The sequence below is a fragment of the Emydura macquarii genome, unplaced genomic scaffold (assembly GCF_026122565.2).
Source record: "Emydura macquarii macquarii isolate MOO-44397 ecotype Brisbane River unplaced genomic scaffold, CSIRO-AGI_Emac_v2 contig_1363, whole genome shotgun sequence".
Classification (NCBI taxonomy): domain Eukaryota; kingdom Metazoa; phylum Chordata; order Testudines; family Chelidae; genus Emydura; species Emydura macquarii.
In genome coordinates this window covers 6,687,765-6,714,364 of record NW_027131500.1, presented here as the reverse complement: position 1 = coordinate 6,714,364, position 26,600 = coordinate 6,687,765, and the positions used below count along the sequence as shown (strand labels likewise).

The following is a 26,600-nucleotide window of genomic DNA, read 5'->3' as shown; positions in this document are numbered from 1 at the left end:
CCTCCCCTGTGTAGTATTTCCTTCAAAATAGGCTCAGAATATGCAAGAATGAATTCTGCCTAGTGACAGGTTGTAAATGGAAAAATGTCCCTCCTAGAACTGGTTGAAAAAATTCAAATGATATATTTCCCCATCAGAAAATACGGTGTGATCAGAATCAGATTTTTCTACTGCAATGGATACATTTCAGCAGAATTTTCCATTAAGAAAATCAAAAAAATTGCTTCATTTTGCCCACCCAAAATTAAACATTTGTCAATTTGTCATATGAAGTGTTTCATTTCAGGTTGGGTTGGGTCTGCATTAATCTCTGCAATTGCCTGAGCTGCTGCAGTGTTCCGGGAAATTGTAGTTCCGGATTACTCAAGCCCCCCTTCTCACCTACTGGCCCATTTGTTTCAGTCAAAAACAATGAAATAAAAAATTCCAAATCAGAATTTTATGGAACTTTTTGTTCTGCAAAAAGTATCAATATTTTGATGTTTCATTGATTCAGGATGAAAACAAATGTCAAAATATCAGAATTTCTCATGCATCAAAAAGTCTGGAATTTTTTTTAATAAGCTCTAGTCACTACTTTAAAGTCTGATTAAACTCAAGGCCTATTCCTAAACTCTACAGGACTAGAACTGGGACCCAATACTTGCTCCCAGTTCAGAAGATATCATGCATGAAACTTATGACACTTTTATCTCAAAGAAGGCTTTTTCAGGTCACTTTGATGTTTTATATTTTTTAGTTTTCATTTAATTTGTCTTTGAGCCCTAGACTCATGGTAAAATAGGCAACTCGCTTTACAGGCAGAGGGATACGAGAATTAGACCCACTAACATTTTTAAAATTTCACCCAAACATTCCCAAAATAGTCTTTCTGTAACACACATGGCATATACTAAATGAATGATGGTGTGGTGATGGACAAAGGTTTTATCAGTATTCATTTAGGATGATGCATGTTACTTGTCAGTTTGCCATATGTGAGTAATACAAACACACCAAGTACATGCCAGTAAAACTTCCATATGACACCATCATGTGTTCTGGATTTATGTCATGTCTCTGCAATTTTTCATATGCTTCTCCAGTTTATTATACAGATATCTTCTCTACACATGTAGTACGTTTATGAATGTATGTGTGTAAGTATGTAGTACTTTGTGGATATGTAATTATGTAACTGATATAGGTCTCATCTTGAAACACTTAACTGCCCTAATAGTTCTTACTCAAATGAGCAGTATCATGCTATAGTGTGTGTGTAACCTGATATTCTCTGTAAATGTTTACCTTTGAATTTACCTTTGAATTGGCTAATAAATGTGTGCCATATTCTTTGCTGGTTTCATTTTAATATTTCTTGCACATAATCATAATCCATTTCTTTTTTTGAATTTTTTCAGCCTCCAGGTGGCAGTAAAAATTTATGGGACCTAGTTGCTGTAATAAAAGGACAGGATGATAGCTTGCTTCCACAAAACTACTGCAAAGGAATTATGCATATGAAACATCTGGTTAGATTTAGAATGGTAAGTGAAGTATGCAGACCATGTGAAACTTGTTCATCTGTAGTTATAAAAAAAATGAAATTCCATTGCTTTACAAAGCTGAACGCTTACAATGAAAAGGAGTCACGTTTTAGAAAAAAAGCAGGCATTTTTTGTTTTTGCAAGAGATCAGGTGTGAGAATAAAGCTCATAGACACAAGTGAACCATGGATTCTTTCCTTCTGTACTCTCATGGGGTGTTGCCCTCCAGCTCACCTCTTCATGGCCCTGAAGATGTCTGTCTGTCAACATCCCTTGGGGTCTTTCAATCAGTTACCCAGACTAGATTAATTCAAAACATGTACCTCCTTCATGGGGTCTGACTGAGTAAGTCTTTCTACAAAGTGTAACTCACTTTTGTTAGTGAGTCTGTATAAGAGTCCTGGTCAGGTCTCTTGCCCCTGTTCAGGAGACATCTTAGGCCTCCTTCCTGTAGCTGGAATTGTACTTCACATCATTGATCTCTCAAAACAGGAGTTCCCAGCTTTTCTCTGGGACGGGTCAATGAAACAGTCACTCTGTCTCTCCTGAAGGCAGGAGCTCTGCCCCTTCCTCCTGGAACTGGGTAATTCAGACAATTATTACTTCTGTCCTTAAACCAGGAGTCTCCAGTTCTCTTCTTCGGAGCAGGGTTGTAATGTAGCCAGCCATAGGCCTTAGCCAGCTTCTCCTTTAGCGGCCTTTTTTCCCCAGTTAATTCTCAGACTCAGCGGGTTCAGCAGCCAGCCTTCTTCTGTTAGTGTCTGCCCTGCAATGTTGGTCTCCTTCCTTGACCTCATCCTCAGTTGATTGGGTAAGAGGGGAGCCTTGTCCTGCGCTATCTGCAAGGCTCCTGGCAAATGCCCTTAAAGACACAGTGATTAGCTTGCCTACAAAACACCACTTATTCACAGGACTGCTTCCTTTCTATCAGTGGCTCCTAGGTCCTTGTATATACATTTGACCTTTCAAAATCTTGAAGAGCCATGTCACGTGATGGGGATGAGCTATTCATTTCCTCTGAAGCACCTGGCATCTGCCACTGTTAGAAGACAGGATACTGGCTAGATGGGCCATTGGTCTGACCCAGTATGGCCATTCTTATGTTCTTATGACCCCTAGGCACCATTATTCTTCAGGGGCAGACTACCCCACCACAAGGACATATTGCACTACCTTTGTTCATTATCTTTAAGACCTTTCACAGCGTAGCCCCTCTTAGATTCTTGTATCTTACCACATTATCTCCCTTGACTCTACCAGTGATGCATGGCCCATTTATCCACTTCTCCCACAAGCAATCATATGCTTCCTTCCATACTATTCTTATGCATGGAACAACCCTCTCCTTCCCCATCCACCCCAAAGCCAGCCTGTAAATCTACTACTCTGATTTCCTTAAAATTCTCCCAGGCCCTTAGTTATGATGGGAATATGGAACTGAATCTAAATGAGGTTAGGATTATGGTAAACAAGATAATGGACTGAAAAAAATATATGCATGCAACTAATTAGCCATTATGCAATGGGTGTAGCAATGTAATAGTTCATAATCTCTTCAGTGTTTAAGACCTTCAGTGAAAAATCTGTTTGTTTTCAAATGGCACTTTTAATATTACCATTAAAATGTTTGATTTTAATGCTTTCCTGTCTTAGCAATAATTGTATTAATCAGGAAAAAATAAGTGTAATACTTTTTCTCTTTACCAGTCCAAAGCCCAAGAACTAACAACAGTAAAAATGTCTAAATTTGGAGGAGGTATTGGTGCACCTAGCAAGGAGGAAAGGCTAAAGGAAGCAGCAGAAATACATTTAAGATTAGGACAAATTCAGAGATACTGTGAACTTATGGTGGAACTTGGAGAGGTAAAGTACTAAACCAACTAATGAAAAACTAAAAAAAACCCACTCCAGTATAAAAGTGTAATAAATACTACCTCTGCAGGAGAGGGAACAAAAAGGGCCATAAACCTAGGAAAGAATGATCTTCCTGCAATTTTGATGTTTTTAACATATACAGTGAATCTTGGTTTATATAAACACCCAAGGGCCTAATAAAATAGGTTGCTCAGAACAGATGACTTTTAACTGAAATACAAACAAAATTGTATTGGCAACTAAATGGGCATAATTTATATCTCCTAAGGAAGGGGAATGTTTTTGTAGTTATAGCATCAGTGAAGATTAAAACCAAAACCCTTGTTGTTTGTTTTCTGTTAAAATGCTGCTATTCTGTGTAAGGTTGGCAATGCATGATAGCATTTTAGGCGTGCCTTACCTATTGTGTCATTTTTGCATTTAAGGAAAAACTCACCTAGTTTCAGTAACTAGTAAGAGAATACATCTATTTAAAACCAAGCTAATTGCACACACATATATAGATTCTGATGCTGAACTTGCAGAGAAAGCTTTGCAAACAATAAAGAGAAAATTGGAAAAATTAATAAAATAACAGTGGAGAAAGAAAAACAAAAAAAAACAGTAGTATGTTTGCATTTCAGCATTAATGGTGATGGGTGCAATAATAGATTTTTAAAAATAAGTCCCAAAACAGTCTTATTGAGGAATAATGTACTCCACACCCCATGAATTCTCACTCTATTTATGATCCATAAGACTGATGCTGAATTTAAAGTGTATTTATGTTCTGAAAAGTGACTCTGTAAATCTGGTCCCAAGAGATGACAAACATAAACCCATCATGACATTTTTAACAAGGGTATTTAGGCTCCAACAATGCACATAAGAACCTAACTGGATTTACAAAAGCCCTAACTCACTTAGGCACTTCTGTAAATCCCACCTATCTGTATATCTAAGAGCGCACCTCATTACCTTTGTAAATCTGGGCATTGGTTTCTTCATATGGAAAGTATCCAATTTACAAGTAAAAAATAACAAAGGATTATTTTTGTTTTTCACCTCAAGACAATTTTATTTTTAATTGAAAAGACATGTAATAGTTTTAATCAATTTCTAAATGTAAAACTTTCATTTACAACATGTTCTTGTGCTTCAGTGGGACAAAGCGCTCTCCGTTGCACCAGGTGTATCTATGAAATACTGGAAGAAGCTAATGCAGAGGTAAAGCTAAAAACACATTGCTCAATTGCAATTTATAATATGCATAATAAAGGATCACGACAAATATAAATAATCAATAGTAGTAAAGTAAACTGCATCTGGCATCTTTTTCAACACTTCAGTGATACTGTTTTTATTGTTTGTTAAAATTTGTGATGGAATGAGTGAGGATTTCAATGAGGTTCCATATATATATAAAGATTGACACATTTTAAAACTTTATTATTCTGTAAATTTAAGATTGGGTGGAAAATCTGTGAATAGAATTGAAATCTTTTAATGCCATGTCTCTATGGGAGAATCTTGTATAGACTGTAAGGATTTGTCTTCACAGCCTGGGCCAGTGAGCTTCCCAGTCTGGATTGACAGGCTTGGACTTGCGCTACATTGCTCAAAATAGTTGTGTAGATGTAGCAGCTCAGGTTGGAGGCTCGGGCACTGAAGCCTGCAGTAGAAGATGGAGTGCTTCAGAGACTGAGCCGCAGCCCTAGCCACAACTTCAAAGTGCTGTCTACACAGCTATTTTTAACATGACGGTGAGCCCAAATCTGTCAACCAGGCTTCGAGGCTTGCTGCCCTGGGCTGTGTAGACACACCCAGTATCTCTTGAAGTCTGGCAAGGCAGGTGGGTTTTAATGAGCTTTCTACTGCTAGATGCACCATTGATGTGCTATACAAATATCTAACACTAAATAAAACTAAATAGCCAGATCATTTTTAATTTCATTTAGGAGAGCTGACCAGTTAATTCAGGAGGAAAATGATGATGTCATCCCATACTGCATAGCTATTGGAGATGTGAAGAAATTAGTCACTTTTTTTACTTCAAGAGGTCAACTTAAAGAGGCACTGCTTGTTGCACAGGTATTACTGCTGCCGCGGATATTGGTCCTTATTTATCATGAGTTAGTGAGTAAGTACTTTTTGAAGAGGGAATAAATTTAGTTATTCATTGCTGACCTTCAGCATTAAGTCTGAGATGAAGAGTATATTTAAAAGGTCAGACCCATACACTTCTGTTAAATGGCCACAAATCCCAACCCTACACATTACTCATGTATTCAGCTGGCCAACTCTTACTTGGGAACCATGAAAGGGGTCTCGTATTTGGAGATTTTATACCTTATTCTGCTTCATGGAAGTCATTGGCAAAACGGCCATTGACTTTAATGGGTATAGGATGATTCTGCACTGCTCTAATTGCTATCCTGTCTTTCAAAGGATCTTCATGAAAAATAGTTTGATTAATGTAAATACATAAAAGCAGGATACTAAATGTGTTCAGTGAAACTATGTAACAAAGTGCTAAAAATGTGTTCCTCCTGTTCAGAGTATTGCAGAAAATATACAGTTTAAATATCTGACTTTGTTATGCATTCACTGTGAATATGAGGCCAGCTGTGAAAATATTTAGTGCTCATTTTTTGCCTTCCTTGTGCCACCCAAATTCGTACTTGAGTTCAGCGTGCACAAGGGATGTAGGATCATGCCTGTAAAATAATGTTTAGCAGATAGAATGTTTTATCTATTTTTCCCACTGAAGGTCAAATCTTGCTTGCTTTATTCATTGCAAGTGGTTTCCACTGATTTTAAAGAGCTTACGTGCATAAATAAGCAAGTAAGAGGGCCCTCATGGCTGAGACTTTATCTTGGGCCTGACAACCCTAGAATGCTTTGGTGGTCTTAACTTAAATAATTAATGTGAACTTTTGATGTTTTGCTTTGCTTTTTAAAATTCCTTGTTCACATTACTTTTGTTCAATACAGATATTGTACTCTGTGGAGGAAAATGTTTTGATATATACTTATGCAGAGCCTAGTTATTTTCCTTGAACATTAAAGCAATACAGCTAGAATTGATCTTTGTAGTTGTTGACACTGGGAAACATCACCAGGATACTTTTGCTGTAGTTCATAGCATTGTCGGCCTTTCTTGTTTCGAAGGCTTAATCAAATAATAATTTTAAGCAATAAAATACTTAAAGGCTATATGGAGCATTTTCACTCAGCCTTGACTGTGTAGTGGCGTATAGCTGCATTACCCCAGCAGGAGCTCAGGAAGGAATTGTCACTGAGTCCCAGGCTGCTCCTGTCTTACTCCAGGTAGGAAGTAATTTTCTGCAGCCCTGAATTTTCACAGGCACATCTCTGCTGGCACACATATTGAGGTGTAGAGTCGTGGCTATGCTTATTCTCCATCTTCTCCCTGTCCATTTGCTTCTAGAAGACATCAGACATAGAGCCTCTGCTCTCCAGCATTTGCTTGGGCCTGAGATTTGGGAAGACTCTCTGTAGTCAGGATTTTGGAGATGGAGGGGGTCTTGCTTCCTCTTATTCTCTTTCATGGCTGAACAGGTCCTCGGAACAGAGTTGCTCTAAACTAGTTTGCTAGTTAGAATGTTTCCTTTACTGCCCTCAGGTTTTAAAAGGAAATATTTGTCAGATTGTCTGGTTGATAAAGTATTTTATGGTTGATGGATTAATTTGTTGGTTTCTAGGCAGCTTGTGAGGGAAATATGCAAATCTTACATCTTTCAACTTCAAATGGCTCTTCAAATCCTGATGGAAACAATATGGAAGATTACAATGAGTGAGTCTACAGAGAAGTTACTTCTTTTTAAGCTTTTCCTTAATTTTTTTTAATGCAGATTATAAAGCCACCCAAGGATAGTTATTACGCTGGAACTCTTGGTACTTGGATTTGACACCAGTAGTGTAGAGTCTGGCAGCAGACATTTGTATTCCGTCATGTTTAATTATTATGAGACTCTGCATTAACTAATTGCTACTGCATTAACAGATCCCATCAGTGAATGTCATCTTCTGGCACCAAATGGATTTGTCCAGATAAATTAGGCTTGAAATGCTTATTATGACTATAAATATACTTTTTAGAGTTGTTTAATACCAACAGAACTGTCTTAATTTTCATGAAACGTAAAACATTACCAAAATATGTTTTAGCAAGCATCATTAGGTTAATGGTTTCTGTATGTCACATATCCCCCTCCTCTGCTCCAGAAGGCAACACTGCTCTTCACTAAACAGAAATATGCCACATGAAGGACACTACTGGCCAAATTTTCAAATAGTGAAGGTTGATGTGCTGTCACAGGGTCCGTTCACTGCAGGTGGTGCCTCCACCTGGCCAATGTGGAGAATCAGCTCTCTTCTGATGCTCATTGCATGCCCTGCTGCTACTCTCTCTCTCTCTCTGTTTGTGGCTCCTCTCTTGCTCTGGGCCCTGCAACCTTCTCTTCTTGACTTGACCCTCCAGCAAGGTCACTATCCGTATTTCCCCCTTCTGGGGTACCAAAGTCTCTCCTGACAAACTGGCTCAGACAGTCTTACCATTCACTGCTTAGCTAGTGCCCCTTCCTCAGCAGCTGGTAGGGAAACCTGGGCCCACCCTGTATTCTGGCTTCTAGGGACCCTGTAGTCAGCAGCCAAAGTGCATTACCCTATTCCTTTCTGCTTTTTCCCTGAGCATTTGCTACTTTTCTGGCTCTCCCCCCGCCACACTGACGTGCCAGACCAAACCAACTTCTCCCAGAGAGTAACTTTGGATGATTCCTCTGTAGTCCGAAACACACCTCCCTTCACCCAGCAAGTGACTACAAACTACTTCCCTGCAGCCCCCCTCTGCTGTCAGCTCCCTGGCTTTATAGAAGCCCCACCTGTTCCTGTACAGATGAGCGTCTCCTAATTAGGCCTTCCTCTCAGCCTTAATTCTCCCAGTCTGCCACCTAATAGGTTAATTGGTCCATCTGGCCTTCATTAACCTTTACAGGGTGAGTGTGGAGTGGACTCCCCATCACACATGCCCACAAAAAAAACCTTGAATGTATCCATGTTTGCACTAACATTGACAAACATAAATCATGTAATGTGTTCACAACTGGGCATGTGGAAGCACAAGTATTTGTTTGCTTGTGCAGTTATCTGATTTACATAGTCAGGTTTTTGAGGCAAGCAGATTGCAAATTTGGCATGTACATAGCAACATATTTTTAAAAGGTCACTATTGCCCCAGTTCTGAGGACAAATTTACAAATATGTATTGATGTGCATGTAGTAAAATCAGCATCCTGTAAATGCACACACATACACTTACTAGTAGCATTATTTGGTATTTATATAACTATAGTGCCTAGGGGTCCTAGTCATGGACCAGGACCATGCTAATGTCTGTACAAGCATAGAACAAAAAGACGATCCCAGCCCCAAGGGGCTTACAATAACATGGGAATATTTGTTTGTCTTTCTAGTCCTTCACTTTGATATAGTTAAAATCTAGGACCCAAAAAAATAGCTTGGACTGATTGTTGCTGAAGTCTAGTGCTGTTGATAAGATGAATAATCATAATAGAGTGGGTCAGTAACTTCTCTTGTTCAGTTGCTTGTGTTCTCAATCACATTTGGTGCCCATATTTACAAAGACTGCAATTGTTTTCGTTATTAACTTTAGAAATGTTCTTGCAGAATTTCTGTTTTGTTGTTACAGACTCCTTCACAGGGTCAGTAAAGAACTGGCAGAGTGGTATTTCCAGGATGGCCGTGCGGTTCTTGCAGCATGTTGTCATCTAGCTGTTGAGAATATTGAGGTAAATATTTTTTCTTTATTCTGTAGAGAGGGAAAAGCCAATAGTAGGTTATTTTTTATATTGCTAGCTGTAACATATTTCCTAAAACATAGAGTACATTTGTCATTTTAAAATATATTATTTGCATTATGACTTTTTATTCCTTCTAATTGATATTTAGAGTGAAATTCTGGCCCCATGTAAGTCAATGACAGAACTCCCATTGACTTGAGTGGGGCCAGGATTTCACTTTTAGACAAAGAAAGAAATTATTTTATTTAATGTTTAAGATGAATAAATGTGAGTCCTAAATGTAGGGAAATAGAAATATTAGTATTACTACTTGTATTGCTGTGTTGCCCCAATAAGAATAGGGATCTTATTGTGCTACATGGTGTGAAAACACACAGGAAAATGCAGAACTTGCACTCTAAATAGGCAAGATAGGCAAACAGTAATAGACAGACAACATATAAGCAAAATTGTTAAAAATATAGATCTTTTGGTTAGGGTTTTGGGTTTTTTTAATTTATTTTTGTTACATCACCATCATCTCTCTATCGCTCTGTCTAGGTGCTCCATCACTGCTGACACATTGAGTCCTTTTACCACCCTGCCCTCCACACAGAAATAGATTCTAAGGTAGTGGGCAATGAGGAGAGAGAGCTGTCAGTTGGGGCCTGTGTTACAGAGTAACTAAAAGTGTTTAAAGGTCTTGTAGTGTCTCCTATTTCCTGCAGTCCTTGCTGGCAGCTCCAGCTGCTCCTTACCCCATGGAGAGGGTTGGATGAGGGATGGGGAGGCTCGCACCTCCACTCTGAAGTCTCCTGGGTTAGGAGCATGGGACAGCTTGGTCTCTCCAGCCCCTGGCAGTCTGTGCTGGGAACTGAAAATAGTAGCTTCCATTGAAACAATGTTCATTCATATTTGTGTTTTAGACTATTTGGCAGGACAAAGGATGATGTTAGAGTTTGGGCCAAAGGAAAATTCATAAAAAGATCACAGATACGTTGCAGACAATTATTGAGTCCTCTCAGAGGCAGAACTTTTAAGTTTTTAGTTTATTTTAATTAATGCATGTTTTGTCACTCTGTAGTAAGCACAATCTCACAAATGAATGTAACATGCTAGTCACAGTGAATCCTAAAAAGTGCTTGTGTCACTTAATGATATGATTTTCTTATTGAGCAAGCTTGCCATGGCAAACCTGATTCGTGGAAATGAACTGGAGTTGGCAGTCAGTGTGGGTACTGTCTTAGGAGAAAGTGCAGCGCAAGCGACACATTATGCTCTAGAGTTACTAGCAAGAAAATGTATGACAGTAACAACATGGTAAGAATTTCTTACTCCAAAGAAGATTTTTTTCCTAACAAAACACAAAGTTGTTTTAATTGACAGAAGTCCACAGGATGATATGAATAAAGCTAGCATTTGGAATCTTCTGTAGCTCTATCAGACAGCTGCAGCCAGAAATGAGATCAAATTGAGATACTATTTAATGTACGCTAAGTAGAGATGGTGAGATCTGGAACATGTAAACCAGAGAACTGGTATGCCAAAAGGGATATAGGCCTGATTCTGAAGTCTTTATTCAGGTAAATCTATTAAAGTTAGCTGGAGTTCGGCTTGAGTAAGAATAGCAGCATCAACCCTGTAATATATAAAGAACCCAAACATTCCTCAATTCTCATTAATCTCAGAAAACACACACGTACACGCACGTGCATGTATACATATTGTAAACAAGTAAGCAGATGCAATGTTCCATAATGATGATCAAACCCTTAACTTGTATTTGAATAGGTAAAGCTATTTCACTTACCCCAAATCAAGAAATTAAAACTACATTAATTTAATAAAAATGAGTGAAAACAGTCACTCGAATGAAGAAACTTAGAAGTCACTTGGAAGACGTAAGGCCAAAAGAGATACATAGGGGAAAAGTGGACAGCAGCTTAGATAAAGATTTGTGATGTGATATTTAAAAGGATTGTAAAGGCATAAACACCCAGGAGGAAGAGGGGTTATTTAATATGGCACTGGAAGTATAGCTAGGAGAGATGAAAAGCTATAAGATCCCACAAAATTGTTGTTTGACTTCCCCCAGGGGAAGGAGGCCAAGCCTGTGTGTCATCCAATGGAAATTTCACAAGGTCCTGTATTCTGTCTTCCTCCATGCATTGGTCTTACTGTGGGAGGGTTCAATAGTGGGTTATCATTCTGTGATAGAGAGCACAACATATAATGGGAGAAAAAGATGCTGCCATGCGCAGAAGCAGCTTAAAGCATGGTTTTAAGATTTGTATTCTGTTTAGAGAAATAGGAATTCACGTGGGACATTCGCTCTGTTTTAAAAAGGATCTCACAACTAAGTTTTAGTTTTGCTGTCAAAAGTTGATATTTGATCACCCAGCCAGAGATACACCAAGAGCAGCCTAGTTGACCACCTTTCCACAGAAGAGTAGGTCTAGTTTAATCAAGGAAACCATTGAAGGAACATTGATTACATAAAAGTATTGGTTTATGGCTTTTATCTTCACAATGATTTGGCATGTCAGCACAGCCAACATTTTGACAGAACTGTTCTGGCATGTCCACATGCAACACATCTTACAATAGTAATCAAATCCCTTGCATTCTGAGATTCCTGATGTTTCTTATCCTGTAGTACACACCATCATTTTTGTAACTTCTGAACAGGAGACACTGCAGATAGAATTAGGAAGACAGATGAAATGGTACAACTGTAACACTTGTATCTTTCCCGTTTACACTTAGGGCTTGTCTACACAATTAGACTGCCGCAAAGCTGGTGCTGTGAATCTGCCCGACACTCACCTGCTGAGGTCTGACTGTTTGTGTGCACCCTGCCGATTCACTTTAATAGTTCATTAGAGCACTTTGATCTTGTCGGCTGTGAAATGGGACTATCTCAAAGCACTCCTAACAAACTGTTAGTGCATGTCAGCAAGGTGCACACGAACAGTTAGACCACAGCAGGCTTAAAGCAAGCACATCCCAGCTTGCCACAATCTAATTGTTCATATAGACAGGGCCTTTGAAGAAACAATTGTACTGAGCTAAAGGCTGCATTCCAGGTACTATAACCAATGCTTGTAATATTCCTGGGACAGCAGTTGTGTGTACACTGTATAGTCTTTGTAAACTCAATGTTCAGACCTACAGTTGCTGCACCAATTTTTAGCCAGAGACTCTTGCAATGCTGTTCACCACCCGCTTCAGATACTTCAAAATAGCAATAGTATATACCTATGCTATAGCTATATCTTATTATAGTGGGAAGCAGAAGTCCTGGGTTCTTCAACGTATATGGGACTCCCTTTACCATTAGAAATTTTTACTTTTCCATAATTCAATCTAAATTTAGAAATACCCACTATTCTGAAACACTCTTATTTTGCTATAGTGCATTTCTCAGAATCCTGAAAGATCCTTAATTGACTGATTATGAAATAGATTATTGATGGAACATTTTACTATACATTCTTTCAGTGGTATTCTCTCAAAAACAAATACCAAATATATTAGAAAACTTATTTTGAATGTTTGATAATGTCAACTTAGTTTTAGTTTGTGCTCATCACCTCCAGCCACTCCTAAAATGGCACTTCTTTCCCTTAGATGAATCCTAATTTTATTTATTAAAGGCTTAACTCCTACTTCACTGATCTCAGCCGCACTGTTTTTGCTAGATCCTGAATTTGTTTTCAAGATTGGTTCTTGAAAAACATTTCAGGTAACATAGTTTTGGACGGTAGAGACCTTTGTTTTAAATTGCTATTTTCCAAATATAGTCTCAAATAACTTCTACCTACTTTTTTGAAAATAGTTTTTCCCTAACTACTTAGGCCAGCATATGCCAGCAAAGCCATGTTATAGAAACAATTTTTAAGAACTGATCTTGAAAATCATTTCCGGATCCCACAAAGATTGTATTCTGGATATAGCTTCTGTATATCATGGAAAATGAGCTATTATATGTTGAATGACACAAGCTGATATTCCAAATAACTTGTTTATTTAGTTTTGCAATGGGGTAGAATTAAGCCATTGGTATAATTTGCTGCTGCTGTTTCACAAAGCCAAATTTGTGGCTGTTGGAGTGGTGGTGATTGTTCATTAATTTGTCCTCTATTTAGTTAATAAAAAAAAAAGTTTCTCATTGCTGTTTCAATATTTTCCTTTTAGCTTTCCATCTCTTGGATACAGGTATTGTTTCTAAAGAGAGAGATTCTGAATAATCCATTGAAACGCATGTGATTTTGGCCTATGCTAAAAATAATCTTAAACTATACGTTCCTTTGTTTTTACTAGTGTTGATAAAATACTTACTTTATACATGGTTTTTGAAGGGTAAATGGGCAGAAGTTGTTTGCAAAGAAGCAATCCACTAACATTCTCTAGTGACCACATAAACTCTGCAAGTGAAGAGAAAACACACTAGAAGAATAAAAATATAGGGATTTTTTAAAATCATTCTGTGTCTCTGTTTTTAACTGAATGGACATTAAGTATCATATCTTAAAGGTATTCGAAATATTCTAATTCAGGTAGAGCTGGAAAAAGAAAAAGCACCCATTACTGGAGGGGAGTAGTAAGAAAATGACATAATAATGACTAGGACATGCCAGCCTTCCCACTCCTGTTAAAGTATATAGTGCCAGAATTCAGCAAGAAGACAGTTATTCAAATGAGTAGCATTTGAATCTAAATGTCCCTTTTCTCCAATGTGAGTTAGAGTGCAGTGAATGAAGGGCACTCTTGCTTCACCTCCAGGTGCAGTGTGCTCTTTGGAGGTGGTAACAGTACAATACATATATTGGATGTTATGTAAAAATGTGTGCGTGTGGAGAACGGCCTCAATCCATGCATTTGTTTGGGACTCTATTGTGCATTTCCCCACATTGTCCATAGATGTCACTCCTGCTTCAGTTCCTGTGTATTCAGTCTTGGCTTAGTTAACAAACAATTAAAATTACTGGCAATACAAATGTAGGGAGCATAGATTCAGGAACTTAAGTCACAGACAGCTCTGCTGATGAAGAGAGCTAAAATTTTATGGCTAACAGCTACATTCCCTGGGTTACAAGTGAAGTGTTCAGACTTGGAGTAGTGTCTATTTGGTGCGTGCAGTGATGCAAGGAATGGGCACAGAGCTCTGGGGAAACAGCAGAAGCCTGGATAAGCAACTATTAGACCCTAAATAAAATAACTATTTAAAAGTATTGCTATGTTAGTTATTTCTTAATGAAATGTTCCCTATAAGCTATTTTATGTGAGATGAGGTTAAAAAAGGTAAACATGTAGAGGGTGTGTTTTTGGCAGTGAGATTCTCATAAGTGGCTGTTACTGTCTGCACTAGGCTGAAAATGTACCCATTTCTTGTTTTGAAATCCCATTTTGTTATTTCGAGACATTTTTCAGTGAGTTTTAGTGCTGATTAATGTTGATTTCATGAAGTTCTGGGAGCTTTGTGCCTTACCAACTTCTTGGACTTGAACTAGGGCAAAAAGAGGCAGTACTCTCCCATTCAGCCTCATCTATCACACCAAACCAGTAATATAGGCAACTGGGCTGATCCTCCTTTTCCATTTCCCCAGCAACAATAGATATTTCTTCAGTGTAAGAGAAAAGGAGATTGTAAAGAAAACAGTCCTACTTTTGGCATTGCATCTTCACCATTACATGTCATTGAGAGTGACTGCCACATCTTCTGTTTGCACAGGGATTTAGCAGCAGATCTTCTCATGATGACTCCCAATAATGAACTGCAGTTAGTAAAGCTATGTGCTTTCTATCCTGGATCCACAGCAGAGATAAATGACCTACATGAAAAGGTACATTTTAAAAAAAAACCATTTACTTGACTAGTAGAATGAGGTTATGTATCAATTTGTTTTTTTAATTTGTAGATAAATTCATAACACTTAAGGCGAGATTCATTCATAGCATCAATTTGGCCCCAATAATATTTTACATATCCATTTTTGATTTCTGTGTTTAATCTGCATAAGACTTTTATCATCAGTTTACACACAGTAAGAAATGTGTATTTCCTTGCTAGTATACTAAAAAGGCATTTTGTTGTAGTGGCCAGCAGACTGGGACTCAGGAGATCTAAATTGTATTCCCAGCTCTGCCACTGGTCTGCTGGGTGATCATGGGCAAGTTACCTTCACTTCTCTGTGTCTGTTTCCACATCTGTAAAATGAGAGTAATGAGATTTGCCTCCTTTGTAAAGTACTTTGAAATCTACTGATGGTAAGAGCTTGATAGTGGTGCTGTTACTATTATGTGTGCAGTAGCAGACTAAGGCCAGATTCTCTGCCTATCAGAATCTGGATTTCCCCCAGTGTAGAGTCCTTCCAATTGCTCATCGTCATCATCGAAGTCACTTGTAAATAGGGCTTACTCCTTCTCATTGAAGTTTGGTCTAACTGCCATATTAAAGAATCCTTTCTTCCCCCACTCCCTGATCTCTGTGGTACTGCATCTGAGGCCCACTAGTTCCTTTGTCTGGAAGATTTCCTCTGCGGTCTGGAAGAGTCTGCTTCCACTGACTGCTATACTTTTGACTCAAACTCATCTAGTCACTTCTTAAACAATGTGTTTGTCACAGAAAGATCTCACCAAGTTCTTAGATGCTAAGGCTGACATACACCAGACATTTGGCCTACTGACTCTAGCAATATGCACCCATCTAGAGGGGGAGAAATTGTTCTCTCCTAGTGGTGGATTAGATGTACGTGAAAAACACCTTTATTCCCTTCAAATAGAGAATGATCTTTTCTTCAGATCAGAGAGAATCTGTTTTCGTTATGCTGTATGTGAACTTCAGCCGTTTCTTGAATCTTACCATGTTCAAACAAAACTATTTATTTCTTGTGTAAAACCTTTGTTTTCCAGTGTAATCTACCAGGTGTAGAAGAATGTATGCAACTAGCAGAGACTGCTCAGGCAAATGGAGACATATTTGAAACCATAAAATACTATTTGTTAAGTACAGAACCAGAAAAAGCCCTTCCGATTGGCATTCAATACATTAAAGGTATGCTTTTGAATAGAAGAAACCAATCTCAATGTAGTCATTTGTTTGGTTTCTTTCTGCTTTGGTATTTATCGTGTTTTCACATTTTGTTTGTATTTTTCAACAGAACAAATTAGTAGCTCAGATTGGACTTTGGATTCAGTGTGTCCCTTTCTTGATCTTCTAAGCTATATACGCACTGAAAGATTAGTGCTGCATAAATGTAGTGAGTGAGTATGTTTTCCCATGACTATAAAATTGAAGCTTTCCTCTTTTTTAAAGATTACTCTTTCTCCTTGTTTACAGTCATGTCTTCTGCTTCTTTCCTACAACTAGCAATCACTTGGATATCTCTACAATATAGCTGTTTACCATCTGAATAAACATAACAAGTACAACCATATGATCTAATCTGGCAGTGCTAACATAGGCACATTTCTTTGAGCCAATGGGTGTTTTCCAAATGTTAGGACTGAAGGTCAGTCCTAAATTCAGATTCAGGCCAACCTATCTGCATATGTAATAGCGGTACTCATAAATGGTCTCAGGCAGGAATAGCTGGGGCGGAGGCTGCCTTGAGTAGCTTCATCCTTTTCTGGCTGAGAAGTCCCGGAAGAGTTGTACTAGGCAATTATTTGTCAACTCTAAGGGCTCTCTCATGTAGAGTCCTACAGGATTCCATCTCATTGCCCCTCTTGTATCATTGTGTATATTTGGCCTGTTAGAGAAGCTAGTGAAGAGACTCAGACAGCATTGTTTTCAGCAGGCTAATGATCCTAAATGTTATGTCTCCAACTCAAATGACCAAGCAGGAGCAGTTGAGAGACTGATGCAGTGTATAGGTGAAATTGGGACATAAGAGCAAGCTGGCTGAGGCTCAATCCAGACAAGACAGACAGGTGATGATGGTAGGTTGGGAGAAACAACCCAAAGAGCTGGTGAAGATTTTATTTGCACCTAAAAATGAGGGTGTTCAGTTGCCACTGTTAAATAACTAGAGTCTGGCTAGACTAATGATTGCAGTTAGAAGTGACTGTCATGGTAAAAAAGATGTTTTACTATCTACATCTGGCCAAATGAGCATGACATACTCTTTTGGATTCAGATCTTGCTGCTCTCATTCATGCCTGTCACTGCAAGGTAAGAGTATCCCAGTGCACTCTGTGGGGATACATCTGAAATTAATTTGGAAACTGGAACTGGTGCAGAAGGTACCTGCCTGGTTGGTAACTAGGCCATTCTGTAGAGAGCATGTGGCTCTGCAGATAGATGTAAAGGTGTTGGCTTTAACCTATTAAGCCTTAAATGGCCAAGGTGTAGTCTGAGAGACCATTTCTAGACCCAATATACTGTTGCAATCATAATCAGCAGAGAAACTGTTGGTAAATCCTTCTCGGCATAACAGAGGGAGAGGTGGCTGGCTGGGGCATTCTCCATAAGAGCTCTGGAATGCCCTCCTGTTTTTGAGGACTTAAAGAATATGCTGCAGGACCTAAATGTTTTGCTTGGTATGGAGAATGAGGGAGTTCTATTATTGATTATAAATAAGATATAATGCATTCAGTTTGCCTAATTGACATTATCCTGCCTTACTGCATAAAATCAGAGGATGCTCCTGCGGGGGGAGAAGCAAACAGGGAACAAAACAATGATAAAGAAAAAGTTCCTTAAGGGAACATTGGGTGACATTAATAGGAGAATTCCCCTGCATGGCTCCGTCCAGGCTATCAAGGATTATATTTCCCAGACCTGAGCCTATGATCAAATGGGATACTAAACCTTTAAGAGTTTGTCTATGCTGCAGTCAGACACTTGCGGCTGGCCTGTGTCAGGTGACTCGGGCTTGCAGGGCTTCTGCTGTGAGGTCATAAAATTGCAGTGTAGATGTTCAGGCTTGGACTGGAGCCCAGGATCTGGGACCCTGACCCAGGCCAGCCATGGGTGTTTTACTGTAGTGTAGACATACTCTAAAAGACCCTGCTGAAACAAGGAGCGGGAGGTGTGATTTGTGAAAGGCTGCCTGGTGGGGAGTCTCTGACAGACAGAGACAGAAGATTCAGCAAGCAGGCTGTCTCTTCTAACCCAGAGATGGATGAATTTACCAAAGCTTGTAAGGAAAAGTTAAAAGTTACGTACGGGAAAATACTCATATAGGCCTTTGTTTTTACCCTTTGCTCTGCATAATCTGTACCTTTTTGAGTTAATGAATAAAATATGCTTTCTTTCGAAGAAGCTGTTTTTGTCACTTTAATTAGCTGCTGTTGCAGGCTCCTGGACATAAAGAGTTTACAGGTGCCAAACCTAGTGACCCTATCGTTTTAACACCCTTGAGAAACAGATGCTGCAACCCAGAGATCCAGTTCCAAAGTGGTTGGATCACTAGATTCCACCCTGGAGACAGGTACAGGGAAACCAGGCCTGTCACTTGAGAGGAGCTAAAAGGGATCTAAAGTGCATCTAGCCCTGTAACCACCTGGCTTTTGAGGAGAGGAATGAAGTACTGTACTGGCTGATATGTGGGGATCATATTGTTTGTCTGTGGAGCTGCAGGCAGCTGAAAGGAGTGAGCTGGCTGAAGTTTGTACTTGAGTTTATTTTAAATAACTCAAAATGCTCAGAGTCCATGTGTGGCACCTTTTATTCTGAAGAATAGGAAAAAATAAAAATCGATCAATGGCATAAGTATTGAGCAGATGAGGTGTAGTTTAGTTATCTGGTTTAGAACGTAAAGGTAATCAGCCATGTAGCACACATATTTCCTACAGAAATACACAGATAAGACCATATTTTAAATTATATAGTAGAATAATAGTCTGTTTAAAGTTTCTGCAGATGATTGACTCTCTGATTGTGTTTGATCCTCTTCTATTTTTAGAGTTCGGAATGAGCTGCTGATATTGTCTGGTTACATTGGTGCTTTACTTGCTATTAGAAGACAGTATGCTAGCATTGTACCTGCACTTTATGAATACACCAGGTAATATTAATTATTTACCTACTTGCAGTAGCACCCAGGAGCCTCAGTCAGGATTGTGGCACATAGTAAGAGACTGTCTCTGCCCCAAAGGGATTATCAATCTAAAGTGCCATTCCTGCAATGAGTGCATATGGATGTTCTCCTGTGCTCACACAGAGCTCCATTGGCTTCTTTGGTGTCTTGCACAGGCACAAGGGTCAGCCAGAAAGCAGGCTATTGCAGAATTTGGGCCTCAGTCAAACTCTGTGGTCCTGAAAGATAAGATTGTTTTTACAAGTAGATATTCTAAAATAGATCTTCTCCTTGCTTAATCATAAATTGTCAGTTATACTTTGCCATTTTATTTGACTGAAATTGACTTGAGAAACAAAATAATAGGATGAGATATTCTCTTTTATAAGAGAAACAAGAAGCTAAGGAAAAATAAATAGTAATAACCTATTTGTGACACTTCAGACATCAAGCTTTGAGGCTTCCTGGGACTTACAGAATCCATATAAGATTCAGGACAAGAAGGCACCTCAAAAGTTGTATTTCTTTAGCCTGACCCTGCAAGACCTATAAAATCCACCACATTCTGATCTCTAGCTTTTTAGGCCCCAATCCAAGAAAGCACATAAGCATGTGAGATGTCCCATTAAAATCAAATGGCCCTGTATATATGCTTAAACATATGTACATGCATGCTTGTAGAATCAGGGACTGAGTAAAGTGAAAAGCTGTCCCTTTTATCTTGCTCTGGTATATGTAAAATTAGGTCCAGTGTTAGTTTTCTGAAAATTCCTATTTGCACATGTACTCAAACAAAACAAGGTTCTTTCAGAAGTTGTGCTAAATCACACTCCACTGATCCACTTAGCCCTCCAACTTCCTCAGATATTGTATTTATTTATCATTTCAATATACATCAGTCAGTAATACCTATTGAAATCAAGGCGCATAATTCCTATAAGATTCAATAACTGCCATTTAAAAAAAACATATTTATAGCCTTAAAAAAGATCTCAAAGGAAAACTCTGGTGTTAAATAAAGATAATTATATGTGAAAATATAAAAACTAATAATTCCTAAATTTAATTCTAGTGTTACAGAAAAAATACCCAAATTATGGTCAATTCAACATTTATTCAAAGACAAATTAATATTGCTAATTTCTAGCGTCTTTTCTCTTCAATTCTAACACTATATTTTTATTTTAATTTTTCCTGTAGGAAGATATTTTATTTGCAAAATTTTAATTACTTTTTCTTTCTTTTTAGTCAGCTTTTAAAACGACGAGAGGTATCTGTACCCCTGAAAATTGAACAACTCTCTGACGAACTAGATGCTTGGAGAGCTTGTACTCAGTCAGTCAACAAGTAGGTGTGAAACATAAAGTTATCATAATAGAAATTGCTATGATTTAAATGTGCTCATTGTAAATAAAGTGTTTTATCCCATTTTTTTTCTTTGTAGAATGTGAATATATCAATGTATGTAAAAAATGAAGATACTTCATTTTGAAATAATATTCTGTTAGCTTTTGTGCATCTTGAGGTGTACTGCAAATGAATATATATATTTTAAAATGAAATGTATTTTACTCACAGATCTCCTGATGAATTGTCATATACCCCTCCATCCGAATCACAGAGAATGGTTTATTCAACCTTGGTATCACGAATAAAAGAAGAGCCTCTTAAGGGAATGATTGGACCAGATTACGTTACTGGGTCCAATCTCCCTAGTCACTCAGATGTTCACATCTCTTGTTTGACAGGATTAAGGATACAGGTACCATTTTATGGAGCTTGGGTGCTCTTCTTGGAATACTTAATAAAATAACAGTTTCTTTTAAGATGGTCAAACCAATTGTTTTCAAGTGAAGAAACTGAATAAAAATCAAGTTGAGGCTTAGTGTTCTGAAAGAAAATTTCTCAGGAAGAAGGGGCAAGTATGGAATATTGCTCTGGAGTACCCTGCAATGGCAAAGATTGCCATTTTGCTTTGAAGGACACTGTCCTTAACCACAGAAGGTCATACAGCAAAGAAAATTTTAATGAGATAAAAATGGTTGAAATCCCCAATTGGAACAGTCAAAAGTGTTTGGTCTGTATAAGAGAAATTTATCTTAGTGTATACGCACTGTTTTAATGTATGTGTCCCATTTCCAACCTCCTCACTGTGATTTGACTTGAAAACAATTAAAAGGTTTTATTTTAGACTACATACTGTCCTTAATGTGTTGGAAATATGTGTTATAATATGCATTTCTAGAATGCCCACCACTATAGTTCCTAGGAGCCATTACATGAATTAATGATCAATGATCCTTCAGAGGACAGTTCTCTTCCTCTCCCCATATTTTATAATAGTATAAAGGATACACTTTCAAACATGACTATCCAATTACATTTATCACTTATACAACACTTTGTGATTATAGTATTTAACATATATTAATCCTCACCACATCCCTGTGAGGTATGTATTATTATTACCATTTTTACAGATAGGGAAATAGACAGGAGACTCTAAACTCTGCAATGCACATTGCTCCAGACCATACTGCAATTTGAAGACACTTATTTACAGGTAGCGAAGTCTATGTGGTTTGCCCCACAAACAGGATGCAGGCCCCTAGAGCAACTAGGATGTTCAGGGATGGTTTCTGATGAGGCAAATTTTGCATCATCATCTGAAGGACTCAAGACTCAGATTCAGCATGATCTCTGATGAAAGCAAGTTTCACTCCAGTGTGAATACCCTGCTGCCACAGTTGACACACTAAGTCATTAAATTCTGATTGCAAATTTTTACAAATGTTGGCACTAACTCAGGAAAGCACCCCTGTTCAGGAAAGCGCTTAAACACATACTTGTGTTTTTCTGAATTGGGGCCTTGAAATAACATGGCACTTGGCTAAATTAGCAAATGGGTAACCCTCCCATTGAATGGAGATACTATGCACTTCACTGTGTTTTCCAAATGATGATCTGAGACCACTTTATAACGCTATGTTATCGTTCAGTAAGCTTCAGAACCTTCCAGAAAACTAGGGAAGTATTGTTACCTGTATTTTGAAGACGGAGAAACATCAAAACAGAACCCAGACCTAATGCCTCCCAATTCTAAGCTTTAGCTACAAGACCATCTTCTCTTGATAATCGTGATTAACCCATTGTCATACACATTTTGGAGTATGCATTCTCAATAGCCACACAGGAAGAATTAATTAACTATGAAATAGTTTGGGAATATGACCAAATTATTAAGATGTATCTAACTCAAGAATTTAGGAAATGTGAAATTTGGGCTAGTAGATTTTTAGGACACAGCTGCTTATCTGATAAGTATCACATTATAAATTGAGTATGAAAGTTTATCAGACTTAATGATATCATGAGTAACTACCTGGCTGTACCTATTACATACACTAGGGTTGTAATCTCTATTCATTTTCATCTCAGACGAAGTAAAAATATGCATTTGCTTTTGCTAGACTGCATTTTTTCTGGATGTATGGGGACATGATATGTATCTTTTTCCTCCCCTCCCTTCCCCAAACTTTCACAGGGTCCAGTGTTTTTCCTTGAAGATGGAAAATCAGCTATTTCACTGAATGATGCTTTGATGTGGGCCAAAGTGAATCCCTTCTCCCCATTAGGAACAGGAATACGGCTCAACCCATTCTGATAAGACATTTTCCTCTGTAGTACTTAAAACATGTAACATCCTGTAGGTTAACATTAATTTAACCTTGATTGTTGAAGGACAGAAAGATGGCAGTTGATTCTTCCTGAAGGATAGTTACTTGAATTTTGGAAAATGTAAATGAGAAATTGAAAAGTGGATTTTTTATATATAAAAAAAGTATATGATAATCCAAAGAAAAAATGTCCTAACTTACATAATTGACAGCCATGGTTTTTTTTAAAAGATGAGAATACTGTTGTCAGACAACATAAAAATATTTCAGTAAATTTTTGTGAACAAATAAATTGTAAAGCAAGTAAAGAAAGATCTGCACATTATCAAAATACTGGGGTAGCTAAAACTCTGAAATTCATAACATTTTTAAATACATCAGCACACAAATTATGTATGCTTTTATGAATTGCCACTGTAATACAACTGAATTTCATACATTCTGTATCCCCTTTTATTTGTATCTAATACTTGGTAAAATGTGATCGTATAAATTAAATAACAGTCAAAATACTTTGATTTTTAATTAAGTAAATCTTTCCATACAATAAGTATTTAAGCTTTAACAGGAAAAAAAGAAGTCAGACATAGTAACTACTTGTGTAGTTACATTTTGATGAATATCTAAAGTAGGATAAATTATTATATTTTCTAATAAGTTCATCTTTGGCAATTCCCCCATTATATTTTAATGAGAGCTACAATGGATTTTATTAACCTTATTTTTTTAATAAATAGCTTGTAAGTAATGAAACAGCTTATTTAATGAAAATTACTGAAATACATTATGTAAATTAAATTTTGGTTTTTAATTTTGTATAGATTGTAAAAATGTGTATGGTATTGAGGACCTGATAAATAACTATGTGGGCACTGCTTTATTTAAATAGATGGTTAGTTTATGACTAATAATATGTTCCCAAATGAAAGAAAAAATGATGGCAATAGAATGAGTATTTTATTCTAAAAATTATGCATAATATCAAATAGTCATAAGACCAATCATTGATATAATTGTTCTTCCATCAAACGGCATTAGAAATCCTTTCACTGTGTTCCCTGATCATCATGTTAGTGGCACAGTGATCAGAAACCTATTTTAACTGTTATCTTCACTCCCCTCCCCTCACCCCCACTGTCCAAAGAAGTTATGCTGGTTAGAATATAGAGATAACAGTAAAAATGGCTGAACATGTTTTAAGTAACCTCTACAAAATAGGAGTAACATAAGATATAGCTCTTCTCATCTTAAAATGCCTTGCAAACCTAACCAATGTAATTAATCCTCAAAACTATCCCTAGGAGGTAGGGTAAGGAATGTTCTCATTTTACTAAGGGGAAACAGAGAGAGAGAGAGGTGTGAAGTGATCTGCCCTAAGTACAGAGGGAGTTAAAACTCAGGAATTCCTGGCTCCCAAAGCACATATTCTAGACTATACCTCACTCAACATGAAGTATGAAAAAGCACTTTTCTTTTAAAAAAAAAAGTTTAACATTCATAATTTATTCTACAAAGTGTTTCTTAAATTTATTTATTAGAGTTTTTGGCCTCACAGAAATAGTACATCCTAAATACCAGCCCTTGTTTTGTAAGGACCAGTGCACATCTTTACACCTTTATTTAGATACCAGAGAGGAAAGTACTGTTTTATTGCTTCCACCATTTGGGATTTGTATCTCTTTAACTATATGGAGTTTTGGGAATTAGAGTTGGAATTCAGAAAAAAGATCCACAGTACTAACTTGTGGAAGAACTCTAAACTCTCCAGCTGAGAATATATGATGGGTTATTTTTGTTGAATCGAAGATCAGTAGTTACCGTGTGCTGGGTGATCTGTGTGTCCGATGTCCGTGTAAAAGAAATATAGACACTTACAGTTGGAGAAAGATGGAGAGGACTGATCATAAACCTCAATGTTTATTTAACTGCATGAATTGGGATCTGAAGGATTGGACTCAACTGCCACTCTATTCTTTAAATCTTCTGTAATATCCTGAAGATTTAGACTGCTGTATTCAAATCTTGAAATAATTATAAATATGTAGTATAACTGCATCAAGTTGTGGAAAACGTGCCTTAATCTGGAACCTAAGACAAATCTATTCTCTCTTTAGACAGTGAGGAAGGTAAATTATTTTTTCATTGTTAGGTTTAGAGTATAAAAAATGAGTCAAAGGGCACTTTTTATATTTAGGAATATGTGTGCTACCAGTTTCTGTGAACAAAAATTATGTTGCATCAACTTTAAGGTAGTCCTTACCCTATATGGGGGAAAAAACATAAGAACTATTGTAAAATGTGCATTTACTGTTATAGACGCAACTGTCAAAACATAGCTGCATCAATGTTTTCGAAAATTTCAGGTTTGCTAAAATGTGATTTCATTGTCAAGCAGGACTGCTCAACTGTAGCTATTTTCCCTTCAAATTAAAAATAAAACCAAAACTTTGATATCTTCTCTGTCAAATAATTGTGTTTTGTTCTATACAGCGTCTGAATGTCTATGTAGATTTCTAGGCAGAAATATTTCAACCCATAAAACTTTAATACCCCCGTATCAGGTACTCTGAAAAATCTTTTGTGATTTTAGGAAGGTGTTAAACTGCTAACATATCTCCACCAAAGTCATGTTTGTTTGTGAAAATGAAGAAAAACATGTAAAAATTATTACTATTCTTAGCTTCAGAAACTGGAGACATCAAATTCTGAAATTTATTACCAACCTTAAAGGAAAATCTAATTTTATGCTCTGATATTAGATTTAATTTTGGAAAGCTCAGATTTTGACTCTTAAGTTTATTCAATACCTACAAGTAAAAGTGGACAAGAACTTACAAAATACTTTACCAAATTCCAGTGATTCAATAAATCAAAAGGCAAGACTGCAAAAAAATCAAGTGGTGTCCCACCTAAAACTCATGACATGGCATTAAAAAAAAAAAGTATTTTCCAGGTGTGTAGGTGTCGAATAAAAATTGTGTAAAGTCCACAATGCTGCCTATTCAGGACAAATAAAAATATATAATTTAAAACCAATTTTTTTTAAATTAAATACAGGTAATTAAAAAAACCCTATTTAAAATTACTTTGAAATTGATAAACCTATACTATATTAAAATCATGTAAATTGAACACAAAAAATAAGCAGTGCATGTTTGATGTAAAGCTTTAAAGTTAGTCAGATCACAGAACAGCTGGAAGTCACTAGCTAACCACCTGGAACCAGAGTTTGTTGAAGGGTTAAACCAGCTTTTGATAGCAGTTGCCTCTTCTGAAGATGCAGAGAGAATATCTTCATTTCAGTTTATGTAACTAGTTCAGTACAATGATTAGCCCATTCAAAATTAAGAAATTGATTGGAAGCTGAAAAAGCAGAAAGGCTTGTTTTCCAATCTATAAATAAAAATTAGAGGATGAAATCTATTAGTTTTAAATTTTTGAAGGATATGTTGACCAGAAACAATCAATTAAATTCACTAACAACAGATAATGCTTCCTGTTGTTTAATAAAACAGTTAGTTTCAAATGCAAAAATTTGATAATTTAAGCACATTTAAAGTAGTTCTATTTAATCAAATTAATTAAAATGCAGAAAAACAGCATTTTATTTTTCAATTTCCACTGAAATAGAACTTGACACAAATCAAAAATAGAACACTTATCTACTAAGAAATGCATCATTTTCTAATAATTTTT

The 26,600-nt window shown here is 37.1% G+C and overlaps 1 protein-coding gene and 1 long non-coding RNA gene across 4 annotated transcripts in view; one reads left to right on the top strand and one right to left on the bottom strand.

Moving 5' to 3' along the window:
- The window catches only part of WDR17 (WD repeat domain 17), a 62,314-nt gene extending 36,954 nt beyond the window's left edge, over positions 1-25,360 (top strand). The window contains exons 16-30 of one of the 3 annotated variants that reach the window (XM_067551704.1): positions 1,401-1,526; positions 3,234-3,389; positions 4,543-4,607; positions 5,339-5,471; positions 7,106-7,197; positions 9,112-9,211; positions 10,383-10,522; positions 13,400-13,420; positions 14,910-15,048; positions 16,118-16,259; positions 16,366-16,468; positions 19,114-19,215; positions 20,476-20,574; positions 20,806-20,989; positions 22,772-25,360. In XM_067551704.1, the coding sequence (XP_067407805.1) occupies positions 1,401-1,526; positions 3,234-3,389; positions 4,543-4,607; positions 5,339-5,471; positions 7,106-7,197; positions 9,112-9,211; positions 10,383-10,522; positions 13,400-13,420; positions 14,910-15,048; positions 16,118-16,259; positions 16,366-16,468; positions 19,114-19,215; positions 20,476-20,574; positions 20,806-20,989; positions 22,772-22,891 (1,722 nt within the window). In that variant the 3' untranslated portion in view covers positions 22,892-25,360. Of the gene's footprint in view, positions 1-1,400; positions 1,527-3,233; positions 3,390-4,542; positions 4,608-5,338; positions 5,472-7,105; positions 7,198-9,111; positions 9,212-10,382; positions 10,523-13,399; positions 13,421-14,909; positions 15,049-16,117; positions 16,260-16,365; positions 16,469-19,113; positions 19,216-20,475; positions 20,579-20,805; positions 20,990-22,771 lie in introns of those variants that run through there. The other 2 variants (XM_067551702.1, XM_067551703.1) reach the window with 2 other exon arrangements.
- LOC137155441 (uncharacterized) lies at positions 4,448-13,760 on the bottom strand. The gene is made up of 3 exons (XR_010920460.1): positions 13,544-13,760; positions 11,805-11,896; positions 4,448-9,231 (listed from the first exon to the last, which is right to left on the bottom strand). It is a non-coding gene; the product is annotated as an uncharacterized lncRNA (long non-coding RNA).
- Positions 25,361-26,600: the final 1,240 nt, after the last annotated feature.